The sequence below is a fragment of the Aphidius gifuensis genome, linkage group LG6, assembly GCF_014905175.1.
Source record: "Aphidius gifuensis isolate YNYX2018 linkage group LG6, ASM1490517v1, whole genome shotgun sequence".
Taxonomy (NCBI): Eukaryota; Metazoa; Arthropoda; class Insecta; order Hymenoptera; family Braconidae; genus Aphidius; species Aphidius gifuensis.
Window position 1 is genome coordinate 1,117,180 of NC_057793.1, and position 27,890 is coordinate 1,145,069.

The 27,890-nt window shown below is 25.0% G+C and overlaps 1 protein-coding gene across 1 annotated transcript in view; it reads left to right on the forward strand.

The window, feature by feature from the left end:
- The first annotated feature begins 1,551 nt into the window (after window positions 1–1,551).
- Window positions 1,552–27,890, forward strand: part of LOC122858670 — a 35,025-nt gene continuing 8,686 nt past the window's right edge. Inside the window, exons 1-7 of the mRNA XM_044161727.1 lie at window positions 1,552–1,701; window positions 19,154–19,292; window positions 20,418–20,482; window positions 22,328–22,579; window positions 23,393–23,710; window positions 24,323–24,614; window positions 24,938–25,083. Coding sequence (XP_044017662.1) covers window positions 1,587–1,701; window positions 19,154–19,292; window positions 20,418–20,482; window positions 22,328–22,579; window positions 23,393–23,710; window positions 24,323–24,614; window positions 24,938–25,083 — 1,327 coding nt within the window. The 5' untranslated portion in view covers window positions 1,552–1,586. The remainder of the gene's footprint in view (window positions 1,702–19,153; window positions 19,293–20,417; window positions 20,483–22,327; window positions 22,580–23,392; window positions 23,711–24,322; window positions 24,615–24,937; window positions 25,084–27,890) is intronic.

The window sequence follows — 27,890 nt, forward strand, 5'->3', positions numbered from 1 at the left end:
ATCATATATATACTAATCATTAACATGAGTATCATAAACTTTTGTAATTTTATAAAATACTCAAGTATATAATAACTCTAAATAATTAACGATAATTGCAACAGACAATTTTTGCATTTTCGTGGTATTTTATTTCTCTGTTGTGCAAGTCAATAATGAGCTTAATTTTAGATTTTTTTTTCATATATTTAAAAAAAAATAACACGAAAATAATAAGGTTATTTTATTTAGCTTTGTAATTTAAATAAAAAACACTAATTATAATTTATTATTTGAAAAATTAAGAAATTAATTCGAAAAAAATTCAAAAAAAAAAAAATGGAAAATTGAAATAAATAATTAGTTTGAGATATTTTAAGATAATTTTATATTTTATTGTCTGGAGAGAATATTTTCCTAAAACAGACATATTAAATTGAATGTTGGAAATTTGATATTATTTATTTAACAATTTAAAGTAAAAAAATAATTAATTCAAGTAGTACAAGTCAATATATGTCAGCCACAAAAATAGTATATCCAAATATTCAATTGTAAATGAATATTTAATTTTAATCACTATCATTAATTAAAGCTGCTCAATTAAAAATTGAAAGATATTCTGATTAAACATGAAAAATAATATTTCAAAAATATAATTTTACCTCATTATTAAAATTACATTATAATGATTTCAAATTATTTTAATAAGAGTAATTTTTTTTCCTTCAATATTTGACATTATTGATTATATGTATAACAATGAGTCTTTTGTATTTTATATAGTGTATTGTTATTTGTAAATTTTTTTCAAAACTTTTGTATACATTATTTTTACCATGATGAAATTTCTTGGTAACACAACACCTTGGGAACCAAGAGAATTCACTTGAGTTTGGTGTATTGTTGCTGGTTTGTTTATAAATATATTGCCCCAGGAGGCAATTGGAGTATGAGGTTAGACAGGTGGAGAAGTATATATAAAACACAAGAGATGGAGACTAAAATTGAGACTGGGGAAGAAGACACTCGATCGCAGGACTCCATTTGTGGTTTAGCATAATAGAGAACAACGTGGTGAGCCTGAGGGCCAACCGGGTACACTCTCTCGTTGCGCTCTGATGCACCAACACTGGATGTTAAATTTACTCATACTATATTCGAGGATACATGCGGGGATATAAAAGCAAAATGGAATGAGAAAACACGTTCTTCTCTATATACCGGATACACTGTGTCATGAACTGACTGACACTTTTTGTGTGTATTCAGTATAGAATAAAAATAAATAAGCTGCAAAATACATATATATATATATTTTCGTAAATAAAAAATGAAAAAATGTGTCTGAATGTCGTAAAAGATACATTTTGATAAAAAAAAAAAATATAAATTGTTGAATATTATTTGAAAGATAAAAGTTAAAAATAAATAATCTTTTTTTTTTTTTCAACAACAATTGTATATACGCTTTCGAAACAATAGCTTTAGAAATTTTTTTTTTTTTTATGTAAATATATTTTTCTTTGTCATTGATTTATTTTGATTTATATTTTTTGTGTTTCAGAATGAAGACGGGTGATGAGGGGCTTCGGTTAATACGTAAAATGCGCAATAGCGCTTTATCAAATACCATGAAAATGTTATTGACTATTTTAACAAGAGCATTGTTGTTATTAATTGTCATTGACTGTTGTTGGGCACTGACTCCACGACAAACTGGTAAGTTATCAAAAAAACAAAAAAATAATTCACAACCGATAAAATTATCCAGCTTGAATAATTTATTTAAAACAGTTAAAAAAAAATTATTAAAAATTTACAAATTGATTCTATATTAATAGTGATGATGTTTTCTCTTTTTTAAATCGATGTAATTTTTTTTTTTCTTCGGATAAACAATATTGATATTACATAGATATTGAATAACATTTCAATTTTGTATTTTGCGGTGAATTCTAATCTGTTCAAGTCAAGTTGGACATGTTGTCTATATACACACATAGACTTATGCACATAGTGAATTGTATGAGGGCATTTGTGCGCACGTCGTTCTCCTATATATATCGTGATGAATAATGCATACAACCAAGTTGTCGGTTGATGCACGAGTGGACCTATCCCTGTGCTATCAAAATTGCCACTTTAAAATATCAACCATGGACCAACCGCAGTACAAATATTAACTTTAATATATATTTTTTTTTTTTTTCAAATAAACTTTCAATATATTTTATTTAATATTTTTATTCTTTTTTTTTTTATTTAATTATCTCAATGAAATATGAGAATCTGATAAATTTAATTGAGTGATAACTCGTTATTTAATAAACCATATCAAAATATATACAAGCTTGTTAAAAATGTAGTAAAAAAAAATAGTTAGAAAAATTAAACACACAATTCATTAACATATGTCAACATGATTTTTTTTATTTTTAAATTTATAATATATATCTGATAATTAATTTTTTAGACTCAGTGAATTTTTGTATTTAATTTTTTGTATTTTGGATTAATCATAAATTAAATGTTAATTTTACAATATTGTTGCCGTGAAAGTCAAAGCAAGTTGTATCAAGTAAATATATTTATTATCTGATCGAATTTTAATGACATTTTTGCGTGTTATATGTCGCTTGATTATTGCTACAAAGCATAATCAACCCTATTTTTGATAATATAAAATTTTTTCATACAATATGAATTAAGGTGACATGAGACGTTGGCATAAAACACACCAACAAAAATCTATCATTTTGATGGTTAAATTTGAAGATGAAAAATGTATATTATTATAAAAAAAAAAAATTTATTATTACTATAAATATATTGTACGGTTATATAATACTGTAATCTCAACATGCTAAATTTACAACGTATAAACACGCTGTCTCAGTTATCTCAGATGATTCGAGGGTTTTTTTACTTTTTTTTTTTATTTTCCCCCATTGCTCTTTATATTATAAAAATGCTATTTCCAGTGATAGTCCCTCTGGCGTTATACACGATATAGTGACACTCATCTGCTTGGAATAAAAAAAAAAAAAATATGAAAAATGACAGAGAATAAAGATGATGAAGCAAAAAAAAATAATGAGGATGTATATATAGAAAAATAAAAAAATTGTCTCGTATAAATCAGATTTACAAACAAAAAAAAATGAGGTCTTTATTTGTTTATTAATTTTCTTTTGAAAAATTATTGAAAAACTGGATTATTTTTTTAATTTTAAACATATTTTTAGGTCTAATTACGAATTAATTATCTTGATATATTCTCTGATGAATATTTAATATTATTTTATTTATAAAAACCGATGAAAATATTTTTTAAATGATTTTTAAATAGGAGCTTTTCAGGTCTATTTATAATATTTTTTAAAATAATTTATTAGTACTTGTTAAAGGTCTTATGATTATTTTTTTTATTTACAAATAGACCAGTTTGTTTATAGAAAAGAAAAAATAAAAAAAAAAAAGTTTTATTATTATCTGTTTAACATGTTGAATTTTGTAGGATGAAAGTAGTATGCGACTTTGTCATGAGACAAATGGTTTCACATACTTAGTGAGAAGTTGACTGTGACAAACTGCTATATTATATATACATATATAATTTGTGTATACACTCACACCCTAAACTCAGGGTCACCCTTTCTTGCAATAATCCACCCTGACTCAAACATTTGCATTCCTGAAAATCCAAACTCCATACTGACTCAAATACACAACATGTTATATTTATAATTCTAAAAAATATCATCTCTTTCTAAACTTGCATTTTTATTATTTTTTTTTTTTATTTTATACCAACTGTAGAGAACTCTCCTTATTTTTTATATTTTCATTTCAAATTTTTAACTTGAAAGTATCCCAGTAAAAAATATCGTATAATTGCAAAAAAAAATTAAATTAAAAAATAAAATGAAAGAGGTTTTTAATGGATGGATTGGAGATGACCCTGATGATATTGATTTCTACTTTGTCCCTTTTTAAAATTCATAAAACTATTTGGATTCGATTTTTTTTTAAATATGAATTTTTTAACAATAAAAAATTTTATTTTATATTAAAGATTCAATAAAAGTCACGTGTTAAATTAAATCATACAATACTTGTCCATTTAATATGCAATATTATTTTATTTTTTCATTTATTTTTTGACCTTCGTCAAGCAAAATTTTTTACATATATGAATTCTATGAATAACTGTTATTTTTTCAAGTATTTTTCAAACTCACATAACACTACATTTTTTTTTATTATTATTATTTTTTATATTATCAAATATCAATGGTCATGGTAAGTTATCTTTTATCACTGTGATGAAATACCCGTGACCATTGTCCAGTTGAAGGAAAAATTTCAAAAAGAACCAAAGAGAAAAATTTCATATAAAAAAAGCTGAAAAGTAAAAAAAATAAAAAAGACAGGGGAAATAAAATATAGGAAGAAAGGAAGTAACGAGAAAAAAATAATGTTAAAAAAACGGATGAAGAAAAGAACGTCAACTCCCGGCGACGTACTGTCGCCATAGGCGAGCTTTTTTTTTTATTTTATTTATTTTATTATATTTTTTTTTGAACTTTCGTCTTTGTTGTCAACGCTTCGTATTTTTGGCTTGTAAGAAAAGCATTCCCTTTGCGTGACAAACTGTAATTTAATCTATTTTTAATCAGAGCTAAAACGACAAAAAAAAAAATAATATAAAAATTTTAACATTTGATTCTATTTGTTTTTTACACGCTTTTGTGTATTTTTTGGGGCGACAAAATCAATCATTTTTCAATAATAATAATACTTCAACTTAAAATTAATTTAATTAATTAAAAAAAATATTTTCAAAAGATGTATATAATTTAATTTAATAAATTGAAACATCAATCATTCACGTGCTCTCAAAACATTCATGTGAAAAAAAAATATTTTTAAAATAAATATTGCAGTGTTTGTTTTCCACTACAGTGTTTATATTTTTTTTCATAAATGTAATTAAGAATTAATTTTAAATTTCATTTGCTAGAAAATATATATTTCTTTTTATAATAATGCGTTGCTGTGTTAATAAATTTTCAGTGAATCAGCAACATTTTATTTATTCATTTAGGTTTTTTTTAAACAGTTGAATAATGGTTTTTACGTGAAAATTATATGAGTATATATATAGTTTAGGAAAACAGTGTTGGTGGGCCATTAGCCAGAAGGAGAATCAACAAAATAGGCTTCTGCTTCTAATGACTTCCTCACGCACTGTAATCTTGCTTGTCATTAGTGTCAGAGATTCTACACCCAACCAGTCATCTTACAATGTTTTCACAATGTCATACAAGTCAGCTTTTTTTTTTACACCCTAAATACATTTCATTTTTTATACACCAAAGTAAATTTAAAAAAAAACCAAAAAAAAAATCCTATTCTCTATATTAATCAAATAAAAATACCTAGAGCTTTTTTTTCATCAAAATAGGTTTAAATTTTCAACTAAAAAATGAAAATTAAATGCTGGATAAATTATTTAAACAAAAAAAAATTATAAAAATAACATTTGAAATAAATTAATTGCTTATTTTAAAATTCAAAAAATTAAAAATTAATATTTTTTTTATTTAAAAAATTAAATTAATTAATTATTTCAGGAAAATTAATTAATTTGATTTTTAAATTTTATAAAATGCATATGAAGTTTACAGTGTCTTCATGAACTGTCACTCAACTAGCTAATTATCACGATAATATTTTAATTTAAATATTATTTTATAAAATTAAAAAAAAAAAAGGCATTTGAGTTTCATTAATAGTTTTAATAGACCATATGCCGAGTATTGCTGGATAACGCAGTTGACGAGACAGTCGTCAGCGACATGGGGGGTAAATTAGGGGGAGAAAACAGTCAAGCCTGTGGCATCGTGAAATGCATCACAGAATGACAGATCAAATGTATATAACTGAGTCCACGTGTCTGCAGATATAAAGGAAAAATTAAGTCAAGAAAAAAAAAAATAATAATGAAAGATTAATTTGTTGTTTTTTCATTATCCTTTTTTCTTTTAGCTGAATTAAATTTGTGGTGGACTTGTACAAATATAATGATTTATCATCGATTCAATGGAGAAGGGTGTTGAGATTTTATGTATTAAAAAAATAGTAAAATTAATGTGTGTGTATTCCGATTGGATATATTGGTTAAAAGCTTTTTTGATGGGTTTTAAATATTATATTTAAATTATATTTTTAAATCACAAAAAATAATAAATAAATCAAGTGTACAGATAGTGCCTCTCACAGGGCATAATTAAAATCAAATTTTTTTTTTATATTTTTAGTGCTTAAACTGTAAATTATATATTGAATTTTTTTATTATTTTTTCTTTTTTATTTTCATGCGATTTTTAAATTTGAGGGCATGAACTTTGTGACCGCGTCAAGTTACCCTTTATCTCGTTCACAAAAAAAAAGGTTAAAAAATAAATAAAATAAAACAACCAAATTGAATGACGAAAAACAATATCTATTTTTTAATCAATTTTAAATTAATTTTCTCATTTATCTCTGACTTTTTATTATTAAAATTAAAAAAAAAACAAAAAAAAAAGGAGTTATGGTCAACCATGTGTCAGACGAGCTTAATCAGGATAATAAAATTGAGGAAAAAAATTAAATAAAAAATAATCTGCAAGTAGTAATATAATACGTCTGGTCAGACAAAAATTAATTTAAAAAATAAAATAATAGAAAATATTAAAATGAATTAGTGAAAATTGTATAATTATAAAATTAAATTTTGGCAAAATAAATTATATTTATATATGAAAAACAAGTATGTGAAAATCCTGATACAACTTGGTACGTGTATAGTGGTTAAGTTGAACAGTGAGAGTTGTGTTACATGCAGAACCTCGTAAACGTGCCGCTACTCGACATTCAGCATTATCGTTTGGTGATTTACGTATCCAACTACTGTATTTCATCCATTTGCATCCTCCTTTCGTTAAATTTATTATGGCTACCAATTCCACCACCAACTTTGTACACATACCCACTCATCTACACACATAAACACCACACTATTTTACTCCCTTGTATATTTTATATACCACATCACTTTCATCAGTATATATGTATTTTTTTTTTCATTTTATTTCTTTCGCGCACTTGGCCGCGAGAAACCCCGTTGCCCTCAAAAAACACGGATTACAAGCATATATAAATATAAGAGGGTGGAACAATCTCGACGGCCGATAAATAATCGGATTAATGAAAAATATTTCCCACTGTGTGTGTCGAGACCTTTTCCACCTATTTTCCAATATACTATATACGTAAATAAATATTATATCCCATGTGTCTACATTTTTTTTTTACAAAACAAAAACTTTAATTTAGAAAAAAAATAAATATAAATCAAAAATTGACATTTTATTTAATACAAAAATAAAAGATCATTACAAATATTTATATTTTTTAATACACTAGTCTGTTTTAGTATTAAAAAGTCAATTTAAATATTTTTTTTTTTTTACTTTTGTCGCATAAAAAAATAATAGCTTGACCGAAAAAAAAAAAAAAATGAAAAATATATTTATTATATTTTGAATAATAGCAAATAAGTTTTTGCATGAATTTTTCTGTTTTTTTTTTTATCAAAGAATTGAATTTTTTATGACGCTGAAGCTGGCGTCTGGGTTAGCGTCTTGAATCTCTTAATCCAGAGATGGTTCAGGCTCCAAGATCCAGAGTTGAATAAATAATTAAAAATGATATGAAATTTAATAAAAATTATTACAAATTATTAATTGAGTATTAATAAATCTTAAAAGAGACATAGATATGAAAAAACAACCTTCTGGAATAAGTAACATCGTATTTAAAAAGAAAATAATTCAGGGGTTATTGGCTGAATAATTTTTTTAACTATGATAGAGTTGAGCTATCCACATAATTTTTTATTTATTAATTTTTCTATGATTTAAGGTGATTGTAGAAAAAAAATTATAATTTTTGAAATAGTCAAAAGGGGGTAGGAGTTGGATTTATACGATTCTACGACGACAACTGGTTATTTTTTTTTCTGACTATGATGGAGTTGAGCTATCCTCGTAATTTTTTTTTTATTAAATTGTCTAGGGCCTAAGCTAATTCAGGAATAAAAATGGAAATTTTTGAAATGGTCAAACTCAACCCCATCAAAGTCAAAAAAATTAAAAACCATTAAAATCCACCCTCTACCCCCTTTTGACCATTTCAAAAATTTCCATTTTTTTTTCTGAACTAGCTCTGGTCCTAGAAAATTTAATAAAAAAAAAATTACGAGGATAGCTCAACCCCATCATAGTCAAAAAAATTGAAAACCGTTAAAATTCACCCCCTACCCCTCTTTGACCATTTCAAAAATTTCTATTTTTTTTCCTAAACTAGCTCTGGTCCTAGAAAATTTAATAAAAAAAAAATTACGAGGATAGCTCAATCCCATCATAATCAAAAAAATTACAAACAATTAAAATCCACCCTCTACTCCTTTTTGACCATTTCAAAAATTCCCATTTTTTTTCCTTAATTAGTTTAGATCACTAATAATTTAATAAAAAAAAAATTACGAGGATAGCTCAACTCCATCATAGTCAAAAAAATTAAAAACCGTTAAAATCCACCTTCTACCCCCTTTTAATCATTTCCAAAATTCCCATTTTTTTTTCTGAACTACCTTAAGTCCTAGACAATTCAATAAAAAAAAATACAAGAATAATAATTGATTATAAGAGTCAAGGGCCCAAGAAAACCCCTATGTTCCCTGTATACTTTTAATTTCGAGACTCTAACTCAGACGCTAACTTCACCGTCATGAATTTTTTTCTCTTTATAAAAAATATTAAAAGGTATCTAATGATTTGAGCTTTTGAAAAATATTTTGAGAATGGGAGTAGAAGCAAATATCAAGGGTTGAAAGTACAGTGAAAAGGGAAAGCTTTAAAAGCCTTTTTAGATATATATTTCAAAACTTGTATAACAGCTCTTTGTTTTTTTTTTTATTTTCTCTGTTATACATTTTACTCCCTTAATCTTTTTCTTCACTTTACCACTCGACTGTATCTATCTACTATTTTCTCTCTCAATTTTTTTTTTTTTTTATCTCTTTCTTTATTTTTCATTTTATTTCTTGATTTCTTTGTCTCTTTTTATTTTAAACTCACCCTTTTTCATCTTCCTTTATCCTACTATCAAACTTTTCAGTTTTCAAACTTTTCTTGCCAATTTCATAAAGTACTAATGTACAGTTTCCATGAAAATGGTGCTATATTTATCATCAATTATACTAAACTTGAGGATAACGTACACCTGCTGTTTTGAAACGTTGTAAAACTTTTTGGTCCCCATGGAATTTTCCCTTTTTTTTTATTATTTTACTGTACAATATTTATATATGAACAATATTAAATATATATTTAAAAAACTTGCATTATTATTCAAATCTGTCGAGATATATTCCATACAACTAGAAAATTTTTAATTAATTATTACCACAAATATTATGTTGATGTGGATTTGAGAAAACTAGCTTGATATTCATGACTTTTACACTGATATATGTATTATAAAATAAAGGGTGTATATTATTGAAGCAGTATATCGAGCCAGTTCATATTCGTAAGCAGAAAAAATAAAAGAAAAACAAAAAAGCTTTGAATGTTTTAAAATGAGCGAGTTACACGCGAGTCCATCCGTTACGTAAAAGTCTGCGTGCGACAGCTATACACACACAATTGTATTAAACCCTCTTTCCCTTTTTATTTTTTTTTCTTCTAATACCTTATTTAACACCCCTTCTTTAAAACCACCCAAAAACTTTTTACCTTGAATTTTCTAAAAAAAAAAAAAAAGCACAATTGTTAACATCAAAAATCACTCAACAAAAAAAGAACATTTACAAAACAAAAAAGCACAAAATTGAAAAGTTTGAAATACTATAGTATTTAAACAAAAAAAAAGCACCTTTTTTTTCGTATTATAATAATCAAATGTCAGTGTGACTTGGGGCAATCTATCACTTAAATATAGTCTAAAAAAAAAATGGATAAACACCTCAGGGAATTAACTTGGCCAACAATATCTTTATACTTTTCTGATCCTTTATTTTTTGTGGGATATGCTGGATGTATACAAAACTAATGTATGAACACGTGATTGAAGAGTGAATAACAATATAGTCATATAGTTGAATACTGGTCAGACATAGAAACGAAGACGAGTGAAATTGACGATGTAAAAAAAAAAAAAAAAATGAGAAAAAGAAATTTTTCAAGAAAAATAAATAAATATATAAATCCATTGGGAATGTCTCGTGGGACATTGTATAAAACTATATGTACAACAAAAAAAAAAAAGGAAAAAGAAATGCATGTATTTGTGGTATATGCCCAAGAGTACGTATTCCTTGCCAATATATCAATTCAATTCACGCTGAAACACGTATTTCGTCTGTTGGCTCACCGATACCGAATCATAACCGATATTTTTTTATTATTATCCCTCGAGATATATACATAGATAAGTGAAAATTCTAGAAGGGTCGGATATACATATCGTACAATTCACATACCAACTAAATTTTTATCTTGTTATTATTTTTATTAGTATTATCATTTTATTTATAAAAAAAAACATCATAAAATGTTTTTTTCAATATGCAAAAAAATTTTATATTTTGTTTTATTAATAATTTTTAAATGGGCAAGTTATTTTTGAGCTTGCGAAGGAGCTTGCAGTCTCAATAATCACTTGCAGATTTTAAAAATTACTTGCAAATTTTAGAAATCACTGGCAATTTTTAAAAATCACTGGCAGATTTTAAAAATCATTTGCAAATTTTAGAAATCACTTGCAGATTTTAAAAATCACTTGCAGAGCTTAAAAATAATATTTACAAATAATTTTTTTTACATGAGAATTTTTTTAAAATACTTTTTTTAATATTACAATATTTTTATTTCTGTATTCTTTTTATTATTCATTTATTTTTTGTATATTTAAAATAAATTAGTTAATTTTATTTATGTATTTATTTTATCTTAGCTTTTAATGTAGATTGTTTTTTTTTTATTTTTTTATCAGACAAAATGTGGAGGGTACTAAAGTTGGCAAACAGATGGTGGGCGATTCGATGCAACCGCCCAGGTTATTCAACTAATTTGTTGATACTCGGGGTATTTTATATTTGCAACGTAAATCAAGCTTATGGAGAGTAAATTTTTTTTTGTTAAAAAAACCACTACAAATTTCTCCTAACCTATTTTTTAATTTGTTATGTTTTTTTTTATTTTTTAAATGACTTTTTATATTATTTTGAGCTTTTTTATTTTTTATGAATTATTGCTTCAATATTTGCGATAATATTCCTTCAACCCCTATTAAAAATATCTTTATTAAATGATTAAGCTTTTGTTGTTTTTGAAAAAAAAAAAAACGCAAGAATAAAATAATATTTTAAATTTTTTATTACATTATAAATCAAAGGGTGTAAAAATAAATGGAATATAAAATTTAAAAAATTGTAAAGCTCGTTGAAATTTAGTAGAGATTTCAAAAAAGAAAAATAAATAAATACATAATAAAGAATATAAAAAAAAAAGTAGATAAAATATATCTGAGATTTGAACTAAGACTGTGAGACAAGGAGTTCTTAATGACCACAATTAATTCCTTCGTTTATCAAGCCATTTTTTACTTTTTTAATTTTACATTATTCAACGTGTTGGAGTGTAAAAAAAAAAATCCCAACACACTTGTCACACTGATGTAAAAAAAGGCCAAGAAAAATCTCTCATTTTCCACAAAATTATTTTTAAAAAAACCAATGAAAACTGTATATATAAAAAAAATAAAAAAAAAAAAAAATAGAAATGAAATTACATCAGTTGGATCATGCGGATTTATACGAAGAATTTCTTGTGAATTCGATTGGTGGTTAACTCGAAAAAATAAAAAGTAAATTTAAAAGAAAAATAGTGATAAAAGTAGTAGATTTCAAGTTGAAATAGAAGAAAAAAAAAAGGGAGATATATAAGATGATCGAAACTGCGAAGAAGCCACGGGGATTTTGTGAACCCCCAACGGGTCTAACTCAACGAAGTGATGCCTATATAACATTTGCCACCAGAGTTTCTTCCCAAGAATCCTCGAGTGTGCACGTACAACCTTCTATATTCAAAAAATAAAAAAATAAAAATTTCTTTTTTCTCTATATATATTTTTATTCTTCTTGAATTCGCCAAGGGGGATGAAAAATAAAACCGAAGGAATGAGTCGTGAGTAAATATCACTCGAATAAAGGACTCTCTGTGCCGTCAAAAAATTTTTGCATTATATAAGATGAGCATATTGGATAAGAAATATATAAAGAACATTCAAAAAAAAATTTTTTTTTTTTATATTTTTTATGTTGAGCTATATTTTTTTTCATTTTGAATTTTTACATGTAGACATGAAAAATCGATTATCTATTTTAACTCATTGACTGTATAATGATAAAAGTAAAGAGAAAAAAAATAAAAATAGAATTTTTTATTTCTATTATCAATGGTTTTCTATTTTTTTTTTTTAATTTTATTTCCCTACTGTTGAAAGTTGATTAATCAAAGCTTGAAAGCTCGACGCTTTCTTCGGTAGGACAGTTGCCCTGATGGCTAATTGGACCAAAGCATGCGGCTAATTACAATTAACAAAAGAAAAAAAAAAAAATAGAAAAAAAAAATGATAGAAATCCGCTTCATAGAATTATAGTATTACAGCTTTTTTTTGCTTTTTATTTTTATCATAATTTTACTGATTTTTATTGTGATTATTATGGCAGTTTTGTTTATTGATTTTTATTTTTTTTTTTTCATTCTTTTGTGGATAAAAATTTGTGTGATACATAAATATCCAGCGGGACAAATGTCAAACTGAAATAAATGTAAAGCTAGATTGAAAATGGAACAAAGAAAATTGCCTGAAGGAGCAACTTAAATTGAAGGACGTTTCTTGAGTTGTCAGATAAATTCAACGACATTTACTATTCTATCACCCTTTTTTTACATAATATTACAATTGTCATTTTTTTTTTTAACAAATTTATTTATTTATTTATTTATTTATTCAAAATTTCGTTGGTATTTTTATGAATATAAAATTGTATATGACCCATGTGTACACACAAAGTATACAAAGTATACAAAGTTGAAGAAAAAAAAATAAATAAATTTAATAAAAATAATAAGAAAGTAGAAAAGTGAAGTTTTCTCAAAAAAAAAAAAAATAAAATCAAAACCACAAGTGCACATTTTCTCAGCTTTATATATAGCTATAATTTTTTCTTTAAATTTACTATTTTTTTCTTTATTTTAGCCCGTGGGAAAATTGAAATTGTACACGATAAATAAAAAAGTATTCATAACTTAGTGAACTGTAGTGTGAAAAAAAATAAAATAAATAAAAAAAATGACATCAAAGTGAGTAGCAATATCGTGAAAATGAATATTTGATTTATTGTTTTAAATAGAATAATATAAAAAATAAATTTAATATTATTTTTCATTTTTTTTCGACTCAACCATTTGCCATTATGAGAATAACAAAGTTGCTGAAGAGAAACAACCACTTTATAATAAGACTCTGAAGTTGAAGTGAGCAACAAAAGTGCCATTTGATTCCCTCCCCCTCTTTCTACCCCCCTATCTTTTAACCCACTGAATAATGCAATACAATTTTAAATGAAATCTCATACCGTAAAACGTTTTTCAACTTTTATATACAGTATGAATAAAATAAAATAAAAATAATTATAAATAATTATTAAAATATTAAATAATATTTATATATTAATAAATTAATAATTCTAAAATATTTTTCATTATAAAATAATAAATAAATTGACTTTATAAAATATTTTTTATGAAATTGAAATAAATTTATTTTTTGCTTTTTACTGTGCAGATGAATCAGTAGCAGATATATTTTGAATATTACTTTGAATATCGGACCATTGAATTCACAGGTGCATCTGATAAAAAATAAAGAATAAAAAAAAAATATATACGAAATATCAACTTTCGGGTGTGTTCTCTTTTATACAGTCAAGCGTAAACTTTTACTTGGATTTGGACGGCTGACAGCTGTCAGTGCTGTTGAACGTTGCCGTTTTATTTCTCCAAGGTTTTTCCTATTTTATATATATATTTTTTTTCTTCTTTTATTTTTCCACAAATATTATTATTATTATTATTTTTTATCATAGTATACCCAAGTCACTGTCAAATTGTCAGATGTTCTTCTGTAAATCATCATTTGATTTTTCTTTCACATTTAAAAATTATATCCTCAAAAAATGAACCATTTAAACATCATTAATTAATTTCATTAATTTTTTATTTATTTAATTTATTCAATTAATTATATAGAAATAATTTAAAACCAAAAAAATTAATTGATTAAAAGAGAGAAATATTTAAAATAATTTAAATTGAAAAAAAAAAAGTTTGAAATAATTAACGTTGAGTTGTAACAGATGGATCGATAGAGTTCATTTATGCAATAGATGAAAGATAAACTTTGGTAGACATAGATGGACATTGATATCACTGATTGGACAAAATTCGTCAACATTTTTAACTGGTTGAATTCAACTCGTCGAATCCTATGATTTAGCTTTATGTACAAAATTCAATGTACTCCTGGCAGATGTCGAATATAGACCGACTATTTTGGTATACAATATATATATATATAATTTTACAACACACATATATAGGTGTACATGGAAAATGATCGACCAATTTCCGTGCATTCGCTTATACGCTGAATCAACTTGACACTCGATTGACGTATGAATATACCCTTTGCTATAACTAGGTCGTAAGCATGAATCTTTATTATATTGTAAATAAAAAAAAAAAAAATATTATTATTATTGCTTGTTTTTAAAAATAACCTTTATAATTTGTGGTCAATTTAAATATTTAATCGATTATTAAATTATATAAACAATGATGATGATAATTTTCTAAAAATAAAATCAAAAAATTTTTATCATTTATTTTTTGTTATTTGATTGATTGAAAATAAAATAACCCATCATTTAAAAAAAGAATTAAAATTTCTAAAAATACATAATATAAATTAAATATTTTTAAAACAAAAAAAAAAAATCTATTTTTGAATTTTTAGAATAAAAAAAAAAGCTTGAAATAATAAAATCTCAGCGAAAGAGATTAAAAATATTTTTTTTATTTTAAATATAATTTTGAGTAGATAAATTTTTTTTAAAAACATTTTCCACAGTTGTTGGAGTAAAGAATAGAAAATAAAAAAAAATATATATATAATTTGAGTAACGGGAGGTTGATATTAACGGGGCGTAAAATTAAGCATAGAAGAAAGTAAAGAAGCGCGTTCTCGCGCGAGTGAAGCTTTCATTCGGCTCTCATTCAAATATATATATACATTATTTTATGTATGCCCAAGAGAAGCCAAGAGAGAGAGAGAATAAAAAAAAAGCAAAATAAAATAAAATAGAGATCGCGTGTTGCCTTAATCAAGAAATTTTGGCGTCACGTGACGCAAACGCGCGCCATTTGGAGGGTGAATTACGACCCTCTTGTTACTGGTTATAATGCAAACCTCTTTTTTCGCCCCATCTACAATTCCCTGTGCAAATTTTACAATCTTCCAATTCACTGTGTATGTGTCTTTGTCTAAACCACAAGATTATATAACTGCGTTGAGGAAAAAAAAAAAATGAAAAAGTTACATATTTCATTTTGAATTGTTTTGGTAATCGAGAAATAGTTGATGTCCAATTTAAATTGCATGTTAAGAAGGGCTTTTTGATTATATGAGAAATTTACTTCATCAAAATATAATCAGTATGAATATATATTTGTTGGTGTACATGTATTAAAGAACAAGTTAAGTGGATGTGTAGATTGTTTGATATAAAAGAGCAGGGAAGGTGAATACAAGCGTAAATTAAATGCCATGTACCATTGAGAAATAGTTTGTGGTGTTATAAACATTGCACCATACAATAGTTTATATATGGCTTTAAAAAAAAGGAGAATTATTTTGTTGTGCTCTAGCTGTTTTGAGAAAGTTTTAGAGTGTGAGAAAATTATAAATTATACAAGAGAAAAAAGTCGTTATCAAGGCACCAAGAAAACGCTAATTGCAACTGCTGCGTTAGAGGGTTTGGGTCGTGGGTTAAATGCCCAAACCTTTTTTTTAAATACCAACACATATTTATACATAGCAAACCATTTTTATAATTGTTTTATGTTATTGTTTTGTTTATTTTCTTTCGTGAATTTATTGTTTTTATTATTCTTTATTTACATGAAAATTATTTATATTATTTGATTGGGTATTTACATAATTTAAATGCTGAATAATTGAGTGTAAATATTATTTTTGATTTACAAAATAAATAGACGGGTGTGAATTGACTTTTTTTTTATGTAGGATTAATTTTTTTTTTTTTTTAATTTTTAAAGAGTTTTGTCAATGATTGTTTAATAAAAGCTCAAATTTTTGGGTGATATATTAATTGGAAATTCAAAATTCAAAAATAAATAAAAATAATTGAAATTAAATTCTAAAACTTTTAGGATAATAATGTTTGGGTATTGTTTGAATATTAGAAGTATAATTTTATGAATATTTTGATTAGAAATATTTTTTTTTGACAATAATGACTCTTGGCAAAAAATACAAAATTTTAAAAAATTATAAAATTGCAAAAAAAATAAAAATAACTGACATAAAAGTTTGAAATTTTCAGGATAACAATATTCAGGTATTCTTTAAATATTAAAAGTATAATTTCATGAATATTTTGATTAGAAATATTTTTTTTTGACAGCAATGACTCTTGGCAAAAAGTAAAAAATTTTTAAAAAATATAAAATTGAAAAAAAAATAAAAATAGGTGAAATTAAAGCTTAAAAATTTCAGGATAACAATATTCACGTGTTGTTTAAATATTAGAAGTATAATTTCATGAATATTTTGATTAGGAATATATTTTTTTACTAAACACGACCTACAGCAAAAATTCCCAAGTTTTGTCTACAAGTCACGGAGCATATAAAATTGCAAAAAAAATAAAAATAATTGAAATTAAATTTTAAAACTTTTAGAATATTTATATTTAGATGTTGTTCACATACTAAAACAATAACTCCACGAAATTTTCGCTTAGAAATATTTTTTCAACAACAAACAAATAATTAATAAAAAAAAAAAAAAATATACCATTTCAAATTTTTTAGCTCCCCTATTGTCTATCAACTTAATATTCATTATTTATTCCCCAAATAATAAATCAATAATAATAATAATAAAATTCATACATATCTGTATATAAAAAAAAAAAATAAACAATAGCAATAATTTATACAAACAATACAAAAAAGTTTATTTATAATTTAACTTTTTGATTTTTTTATTATGTTAAATGATTCTGTTGATGTTTTTGTGTGAACAGAATAAACTAGAAAGGATATATAAATGAAATGGGAATAAAAATACTATGTACATAAAAAAAAATAAATAAATAAATGAAAAAAAAAAAAAAAAGTATAAAAAAGTAGGGTGCAAACTGTGATTACGAATTGCGACTCTCGTGGGTTTTACGACTGTTCCCATCTCATCTATACTACCCCCTTCTCTGATCTTTTATATGTGCATGAGTATTCACCCTCAATTTGAAAATCGAACTGTGAGGCAACGTGTGGCATACGAACATACCACATGAAAATAAATAAATACTATACGATTGGAATCGGTGAAGTCTAGAAGGTCTTCTTGTCGTTTTATCGAGTTGCCTCGACTCGGTGAGAAGAGAACGGAAGTTAAAGAAGAAAAAAAAAGAAAAATAAAATAAATAAATAATACTTGAGGTGGTATACTGGTGGTAGTCTTGAGGGTTGAGGTAGAAAATAAAAAAAAAAAAAAAAGAATGCAAGATGGAAGATGAGCTTGCAAAAGGAATGAGATTGAAAAAGAGGTTTCGATACTTTTTAAATCGAAAAAACATTCGACACCTATGATTTTCCAGATACGTCGACATTACCGGAACCACACGTATTGATTTCGCTTCTGGCATCGAGTAATTGCTGCCATTTCAAGCATACGCCCCTCTTTCACCCCCTTTTTTTTTTTGCCACCCTTTTTTTTATCATTGTCTTGTTAAAATAATTTTTTTACAAAGTAGTATTTAAATTTCTTTCCATCAACTTTTAATTAGTATATAAATTTATAATATTAAAAAAATATTTATAATTATTTTCTTTAACAATGTAGTTAAAATAATAATACAAATGAAAATTTAAATGACAATTATAACAAGTTAATTTATTTTTTTTTGTTTTCTAAGAAAATTCTAAAAAAATTTTTATCAACTGATTGATTATTGGTGAATGTTTAAGCGACAATAAAAAATAGAAAATAAAAAAAAAAAAAATTAAAATAAACAAAAACAATAAATAATAAAAATAAATATGAAAAAAAAATTCAAGATTTCTAGTTTTTCCCTAATAATCTCGTCACTCATTCGTTGCTCTTACCAAAAAATTCTGGACAACCCTCAAAAAAAAATAATACATACAGGGAGAAGAGAAAAAAAAAAAAAAAAATGACGATAATAAATAACCCATATAGCAGTGTACACAGGGCATAAGGACATGAGATTTTTCAGTTTGGCACTTGAGGATTAGGGTCAGGTTGGGTTCACTGACTTTTACGAGCCGAAAAGCTCTTCGATTGAAGAATTTTATTTTTAATATATATTTTTTTTTTTTCAAATCTAATGCTCAATGGAAATTTAAAAATGAAAAAAATATATATATTATATTTATGAATAAGTTTTTTTATTTATTTTTTTTTTAAATGTATGCTTCGAAGTATTGATATCGCTCTCATCGTGAATTTATTACCACCCATATAAATTCGTTCAATTCAAGGGCCTATCTTTGTGCTGTTTCCCCAACCTGATTTATCTATTTCGAAAGTTTTTTTTTTTTTTTTTTCAAATATATATTTATTTACTTTTTGCTTTAAATATATCTATATATTTTTTACTCAACTTTTTTGCAAGTATATAATTATTGTTATTTATTTATTGGATTTTCAATTTTTTTCATTTCAGAATGTGCATTTCCAGTGAGATGGGAAGGCACGTGGTTCCAAAGTGGTGTGAGACAGCCAATTCTCATATCGAAAAATATTTTATCAAGCAAAGGACGCTGTTTGAGAAACGAAGGAGACAAATTTCTCGTTGTCGACGAGTAAGTATTCAAAACAACTATTAAAAATTAATCAAAAAAAAAATTATTAACATTTTCATATTTATTTTTCTCTTGGATAATCAAAAACCATCATAAAAATTCAAAATAAAAACAAAAAAAAAATTAAAATCACAAAACCCTTGAAATAATCTGTAAATAAATTCCAAAATTTCAACCCTTAATTTTTCAATAACAAATCAAAACAATGTCATTATAAATTCAGAGCTTTTTGAAATATTTTTCTTATTTATTTGCAAGTCATTCAAGTAAAAATTCACTACAAAAAAAAATGACATTTGTATTATTTTTTCAAGCACCTTATTTCCCTCCTCCACTTGTATATTTTTTTTTATTTTTCATTAAATTTATTTTAATCATACTCAATGCCAATTGATCAAAAAGCTTTTAATACAATATTCATAAAATGCAGATTTATCTTCACTGATATTTATCGTTAGAATATTAATTTTTTTTCGCTACTAAAGTTATATTTTTATTCTTGATATATTTCGAGATTATAAAAAAAAAGAAAAAAAAGAAAATATTCCATTAGTTCTCCCAATATTTGTTGGAGAGAAGACGAGGGATGATAAAAAATGTAAAAATAAAATAATGAGAGTAAATCTCTTGTGAGGTCATTCTTTACCATTGTTCTGGCACTATATACTATCCGGATTTGTCATTCATGAAACGAGCAAGCGCATCGATCTTGCACCAGAGATTGGTTGCACTAGATAAAGACAGAATATATATATAGATAGAAGATATAGTAGTGTAGAATTAGAAGTTCCGTTGAATGCAAATAGTTTGTCTCGTGTGGTAGCCCTCGAGCATATTCCACCAGACGGACTGATTAAAAACAGAAATCAAGCATTGGACCAACTCTTCTTCTCTCTTTTTTTTTTTACATTTTTATATCTCAAACTCCGCCTTTTTCCGTTTTAGCTTCATTTTTTTTCTTATTCAACATTTTCTCGTTTGCAAATATATAAAAATAAATATACTCTACATATTTTTAAAGACACAATGAAAATAATTAAAATATTTCGGAAAAAAATTATCCAATTGAAAAAGTATTTGTTATTTTTTCTTAACATATATTTTGTTTGTTTGTTTTTTGTATAGAAAATCATGCTACCGATGTGTTGTCATTCACGAAAAGCACTCAAATGTACTTCAATACAAAGAAAGTAAGTAAATTATTTATAAAAATTTAAAACCCATGAAATAAATTTAAAGCTACATTGTTAAATTGAAAGACTACATTTAACAATGTGGTTTTTCTCATTGGCCTACTTGTTGGACAATAAAAAAAAAAAATGAAAATAAATTTTCAAAAGATAAAGAAAATGTTTGTCGTTAGGAAGATGAACCACAAGAAAATGAAAACCACTGGATGTTTTACCTTAATTGCGTCGCATTGCGACACTCTTAAAACCCCCAATTAATAAACAAAAAAAAAAAAAAAATTAAAATAATAAAGTCATAATATCAGAGGATAAAAAAAAAATGAAAAATAATTTTTCTACCAACTTGTTTTATCATATATACAAAAAGCAAAAATAAAGAGATCAAATTGAACGACTGCTAAAATCCTACAAACTTTGTTTAATTATTTTTTTTTTTTTTTATTTATTGTCTTTTTTTTTTAATTCAACCACGCATTTGTTTTTTTTATTTTTATTTTACCGCGTTTTTTTTTTGGAGCTTTTTTTTATCATTTAATTTTATTTCTTGTGGTGAATGTGTGAGATGAATATATCTATAGTGGTATGCATGGAATTGCGATGAAAAATAGGTTAGAACGATGGGTGGAAAAAAGGAAAATAAAAAAATGGACGTATGGATACCACATGGATGGAAAGCCATCAGACGAGTGGACGCGATTCTGCAAGCTCCCGTCTGACACTCGAGGGACTCGAGTGCAATCCACCTACTAGTCAGCCATATATGCACCCCCGTGCCTTTTTCACCGACCACGCATTTTTCAACGATTTATCAAAGTCGTCCAGAGTCCACTTTTTATTTTATTTCTTTTTAATATTATTATTATTTTACAAGCATTCGATTTCCATCGAGACTATGTTCTTTTTATCCCTCAAATACAAAAAAATACATTTTGATATTCCATGTTATTTTATTTTTCAATCATACTTTTTTTCTTCTATTTTATTTTGTCTTTTTTTTTTTTTGTAGAATTTAATGCCCTTTTCATGCCTCAGTCATAACAATATTTTTTTTTTTTTTAAATATATATTTATACTAATGGGATGGAAAAAAATATTTATGATTATATCAAATTCATTTGATGATTGAATGAGTAAAAAAAAAAATGATTTAAATAAATAGATTAGCAATTGAAGCAAAAAGAAAAAAAAATTAATTAGATATTGTATTGTAGTGACTCGTTTTGATTTATTATCATTTTTTTTTTTTTTTTTTGTGTTTATAAAAATATCTACCGGCAAGTGAAAAATAAATAATGGATTTATCAAAATTGTCAAGTAATTGTCGCATTAATAATATATAAAATTATAAATTAAAAAAATAAACATTTTATTAAATATTTTAAAAGTTAATAATGACAAAATAATATTTGAAATAATTATAATATTCAGTCATTACAGTACAATGACTAATTGATTCATTTTTAAATAGATAAATTTTAAATTGATCCAAGATCGATGACAAAAGTATATTTAAAAAAAAATAAATAAATTTTTAAATTAAATATTTATTTGTTTATCATTATTTTAGAGATAATTTAAATTGTCATTTAATTATTTAATAAATTACTATTATTATATTATTTTTAAAATGATGAATTTTTATTTTGAAAAACAATGTTACATAATGTTTTTTTTTTTTTACCCGTTATTTTATTTCGAAATTATTTGACCAGATAGATTGTGTTTAGAATATTTATTCGTGATACTATTATTATTTTTTTTGTTTAATAAATAAACAATGCAACGTTGATATATTTTGATAATTATTTACAGTCTAGTTGTAATGTTTATTTAATTATTTTTCAGCATATTGTCACAATCGAAATTCACTACCATCACTGTGTTCATATATAACCGGTGATGCTTTGTTGTATTCAATGTTTCGAGAGGAGGCAACAGCAGTGTCTTGTCCATTTCGTGGACCAATGACATTTACGTATAACCGTGGTCATGGTACTTGTTCAAGTCCACTCAGTAATGTTGATACATGTACCGATGACAGTAGATTACTCTTCAAGTATCAAGCATGTCCTGATGTTCCAGCATCAGAAAGTGCAGGTAAAGTAAATAATACAACTCAACAAATCATTTGATAAATATTTCACAATGAAATGTACTTTAGTACTAGAAATATAACTTTCAAGAAAAATATTAAATTTAACAAAGCATCTCATACATCCCCTATATGTTTGTACAAAAATGTGTGAAACTTTTGTTACAACTTGAATATACTAGTGTGCTTTATTATACAAATAAAGTTTTCAGTTAATTCCAAAGGATCAATTTTATTTGTAAAGCACTGAATTCTATAAAAATCAAGTAAAATTATGTCAAACTTTTAACATAAAAAATACACACTAAAACTAAACTATCCCTTTAACACTTTTAGTATTTTTAAAACTCTACAAAAATAAATGAGTAAAAGATTCAAAATAAAAAAGTCGATTTGTAGAAACGACATTTGGTGATATAGATAGTCGAATTGCCATCAAAGCAAAGAGTGAAACAGGCAATAGATGTGATTAAGATAAGAAAAGCCTTGAAAGTTTTTTGGTCAATGACAAAAAAAAAGGCTAAAAATCATTTCCTCCTTTGACATGATAATTGCCCAGATTAAATTTTTCTCACAGATATTTTATTTCTCCAATGAAATTTTTTATTCATTTATAAATTTCAATGCTAAAAATATTTTTTTCCATCATATCTTGATGATAATTATCACCCAATTTTGTCTGATAACCAAAGCACCAAATAAAAGCTCTCAAATTAAAAAATGCTATATGTTTAGTCCAATAAATAATTTAAAAATACTAAATTAAATTTGAAGATAATTATGAATTAATGAAATTATGTGTGTGTGTATTTTTTCAGTTGAAGAGTTGGAGTGTTTGGCAACATGGAAAGAAGGTAGCAGTCGTTATCTTGTTGGTCGTTTGCATCATGGTCATGCGTCAAGCAATGAAGAACGTTATCGATGCTTCGTTTACGAGCGTGCTGGTCAAAGTGTTGGTGCAATGAGTAGGGCGGTTCTTGGAATGGCAACCATTGACCATGAGTCTGGTTTACCATCTACTATACCACTTACCGAAGACACACCAGAAGTTTATAGGGTTGCCCAAAGTGGCGATGCAACTTGCAATGGTCTATTCAGTCCAATGGAGGGTTCACGAACAATGACTCTGACGAAAGGTTAATTTTTTTATTTTTAAAACAACTCACTAAAATTCCAATAATTCGTTACTGGTATTTGGAAATATTTTACGACTGACAATGTAATTATTTTAAATTATTTTCTCAGTACGTGCTTGTATACATGAAGAGCCCTTTTTTTTTTTTTTTATGATTTTTTTTATGAATTAATGTGTAAAAATTACACGTTATATAAATATATATGGAAATAAATTTTTCTGGAAATTTAAATATTTTATTTTCCAGTAATTTATCAGTTTTTTTTTTTTTAGTTATAATTTTTCTTCATGCTGAAAAGACAAAGTGCATGAACGTTGTTTTATTTTTTTTTTTTCTTGAAAAGAAAATTTTAACACTTGTGATATTCTTACAAAGATTTTATCAAGTTTTTTTATTTCTTTTTTTTTGTAGATACGACGTGTGACTTTATCGAAAGATAAGAAAAAGAAAAATTCCATGAAAATAAAAAATAAAAAACAAAATAAAAGTTTACATTCGTAAACTTGCAATTTTTCTCGAGAGATAAAAATCAAAAAGATAAATGTGACGAATTTATTTGTTGTTTTTTTTGTGTTAGATTTAATGTTTAATTTATATTTTTTTGCATTGCAGCTTTATCACCAGGAAAATGTCGATTTCCAAGTTGGTTAAGTGGCCACACAAATAATGGACTAACTTGGCACACACTGGATCTGACAAGATCATATACATTTTATCCGAGAAATGCAAGTTTACATGTGACAAGATCAAATAGCAGCACTCGATTAGATAATTCTGGTGTTGATTTTCAAGATATTATTGATGGACAAGATGAACAAACTATCATGATACTTTGTAACAGTATCAAGCAGACAAATCCATCACAAACTATTACAATGCTAGTTGCACACTTCACAGTTGGATGGTATGAATTAAATTTTACATAAATATTTCAAAAACATTCGTGCCAAGATAAACCTCCTTCCCTCATATAATTTATAAAATTAAAAAAAAAAAATTACATCTTTGATATCCTCGCTTTTTAAAATATCATGAAATTATTGTTCAAACTTTTAGTTGTTGAACTTTATTTAATTAAGCCTTTGTGTTTAATCAAATAATGAAAAAAATATAAAATTTATTTGAAATATATTTGACTGAGTAGTTTTAAAATTTTATAAAAATGATAATTAAAAAGTCAATAATAATTTAATTAAAAATAATTTTAATCATTTATTTATTCAACAGCCAAAGTGGATTTATATGCATGACTTTTTATCGACGTGATGGTCATGTTATTGAAATGCAAACCGGAAGTCCAGTATCAAGATCTGAAGAGGCATGTAGTTCACCTCATCATCAACCACGAAATGTTCCCTATCTCACTCTTGTCAGTAAGTACTACAAGAAAATTACTAAATTTTTTTTTTTTAAATATATTTTTATAAATTTCAATTATTTATAATTTTTTAAAATATTTATTTAAAAATTAATTTGATTAATTAATTAATCAATTTTTTTTTAATTTAAAAAATTTTTTAAAAATAGTTTTCTATTTAAATGCCAATTGATAATTTATTAATTTTTTTAAAATAACAAAAATGAATTATTTATAAAGCATTTAATCAATAATTATTAATTTTTATTTTAAAATTTAAATGTCAAAAATATTTTTAAATTAAAATTTGATAAAAATATTAATTATTTTTAGATGTTTCCAATTAATAATTAAAAAGAAAATTAATTTTTTTTTCAATTATGATTAATTTATTAGAAATGTATTTGATATGAATTTGTTTTATTGATAATATTTGTAATTAATTTAAACGAGTGGTTATACGTGATGGATTTTTTTCCCAAAAAAAATTATCTAAATATCATTCCACTCGATTTGCTACAGTCTCCAGGGTCTCGTCAGTTATTCGTCTATTGCTTTTTTATTTTTTTTATTTTTTTCCCGTCTATTTCTTTAGCATAGTCGTCGTCGTAGTCGTCATGTGGGATAATTCGAAGCGAGGGTCTTGAGAAGCTTGTCCGCCTGCCAAACTCACTACTGAAAAAACTTTTTACCAAACGTACGAGAAAAGATTTTGCGACGTGCTCATGGCATTCTCGTTGAATTCGTGAAGAAAAAAAAATATATATAAAATGATAAAAATAAAAAAATAAAATAGAACGCAATCCCCAACTGAATCCAAGACACATAGGATTTTCGTTAAAGAGGGTTGGAGATTTAGAGAAGGGACTCAGTTGAATGAGAGGGATAAAAATTATGGGGGGAAGTTAAATTTGGAGACTTTGAGCCTTTTGCGTCAGCAAAAAAATCCACGTATAATTTCAAATCTTTGAAAACCTGTCAAATGTCAAAATGTCAGTAAACTGGCATATTTTTATCAAAGAAAATTGGAGTAATCTTATTTCTCTCAATTTAATTTATTCATTTTATTTTTTCTGTTCTATTTTTTTCACCTTTTATTTGTATATTGTTTTATTTTTTTTTTTTTAATGTCAAAAGGCAAACTTTCGTATGCACATTGAGTCAAAAAAAAAAGTTCCATGATACAAATTATACCCGTGGGTAACATTACAACCAGAAAAACCACCAACTTTTCGCAATCTCAATTTTTTTTTTTTTTTCTTTCTCTCGTTTCAACATTTTTTTTTTTGTCTCAATTTTAATACACTAAAATATTTAAATTAACGACATCAATTACCATGAATTTAGCCAATTAAAATAATTTTTTAAAATTAAAATAAACATACTTTTTTTTGTATAAAATATTTATTTTTTTATTTTACGTTTATCGAATTGGAAAAAAAATATTCAAGCATAGTAGAGAAAAAAAAAAAAATCATTGATGCGAGACAAATTTAACTGATGCAATTGTCAAAAATATTCAGCCCGTAGTATAAAATTTACGTAATGTATATATATTTTTTTTAAATATTATTTTTAACGGGTCCAGAGCGTGTCCAGTTTGTTAAAGCTGACATGGAAAGCATTGGAGGTTGTACAAAGCACGCATGAATGATTTCAAACGTTGTTCCATCATTCATTCGAATTTCGATTCATCCACCATATACGTAATCCAATTTTTTATTCATTTATTATTTTGTCGTTGTAATATTCAAAAATTATAATCAACAAATAATCATAACGAAAATCAGTTTGTAATATTTGAGCATTGCTAAGCCAATACAGATATGTTTTGAGGTTTTACAACAAAGGATTGTTAATTGTTAACAAGCATGATCATTTAAATGAAAACACGCCGGCTTTTGAATTAAATGTAGGTAATTTTTAAATTATTTCCCAACACGGATGAAATTAATTATCAATTGACAATATTCGCTATTGATAGCCAAACAAAATTTATATGAAAATTTCATTTTAAAAATATTTTTTAATAACTCATTTGTAAACTGTTTAAAATTTTTTATAATATTATTTTTTATAAAAATTTAACGAACGATTTTTTAAATATTTATAATTTTTTAATAACGTAAAATTTTTTGAAAAAAAATTTAAAAAATACACTTGTTTTATATTAAATATTGAAAAAAAAAATTAAATTTTTTTTACATGTTAAATTGAGACATTTGAATGTTAATTTTCAATGAAATTTGAATCAAAATTTTTTAAATTTTACCAATTTAAAATGAAATTAAAAAAAGTTGAATTTTATTTTTACATATTATTTTTTCTTTCAAATTTACAGTAAAAAAAAAAAAAATGAATGTAAATTTTTTTTGCCATTGAAAAACTGTAAAATTTCATTAATATTTTATTATTTTTTTCGCTGTATATATTTGATGAATAATTATTAAATTTGAAAAAAAAAAATTTAATACTTTAGTTTTATGAAGCATGAGATTACTAAAAAAATAAATAAATAATTTTTTTTTATGTATAAAATTTATCAACGTAAAAAGTTTTATGGAGTTTTAACGAAGTCACATTATATGTATTACGGTTGAAGCAAGTACTGAAGAACCATCTAATGTTAGAATGTATACGATGCGCAGTGGTGAATTTTATTTAATAACGAGCATCGTAAATTTTCAAAGTCGCGTGTTTAAGATATTCGAGACAAACTGACACCCGCTGTAGCTCTAATGAAACTTTCATCATATTAATACAAAAAAAAAAAATTATAAAAACAAAAAAAGACATCACTCAAAATGTCAGTTTATATTTTTT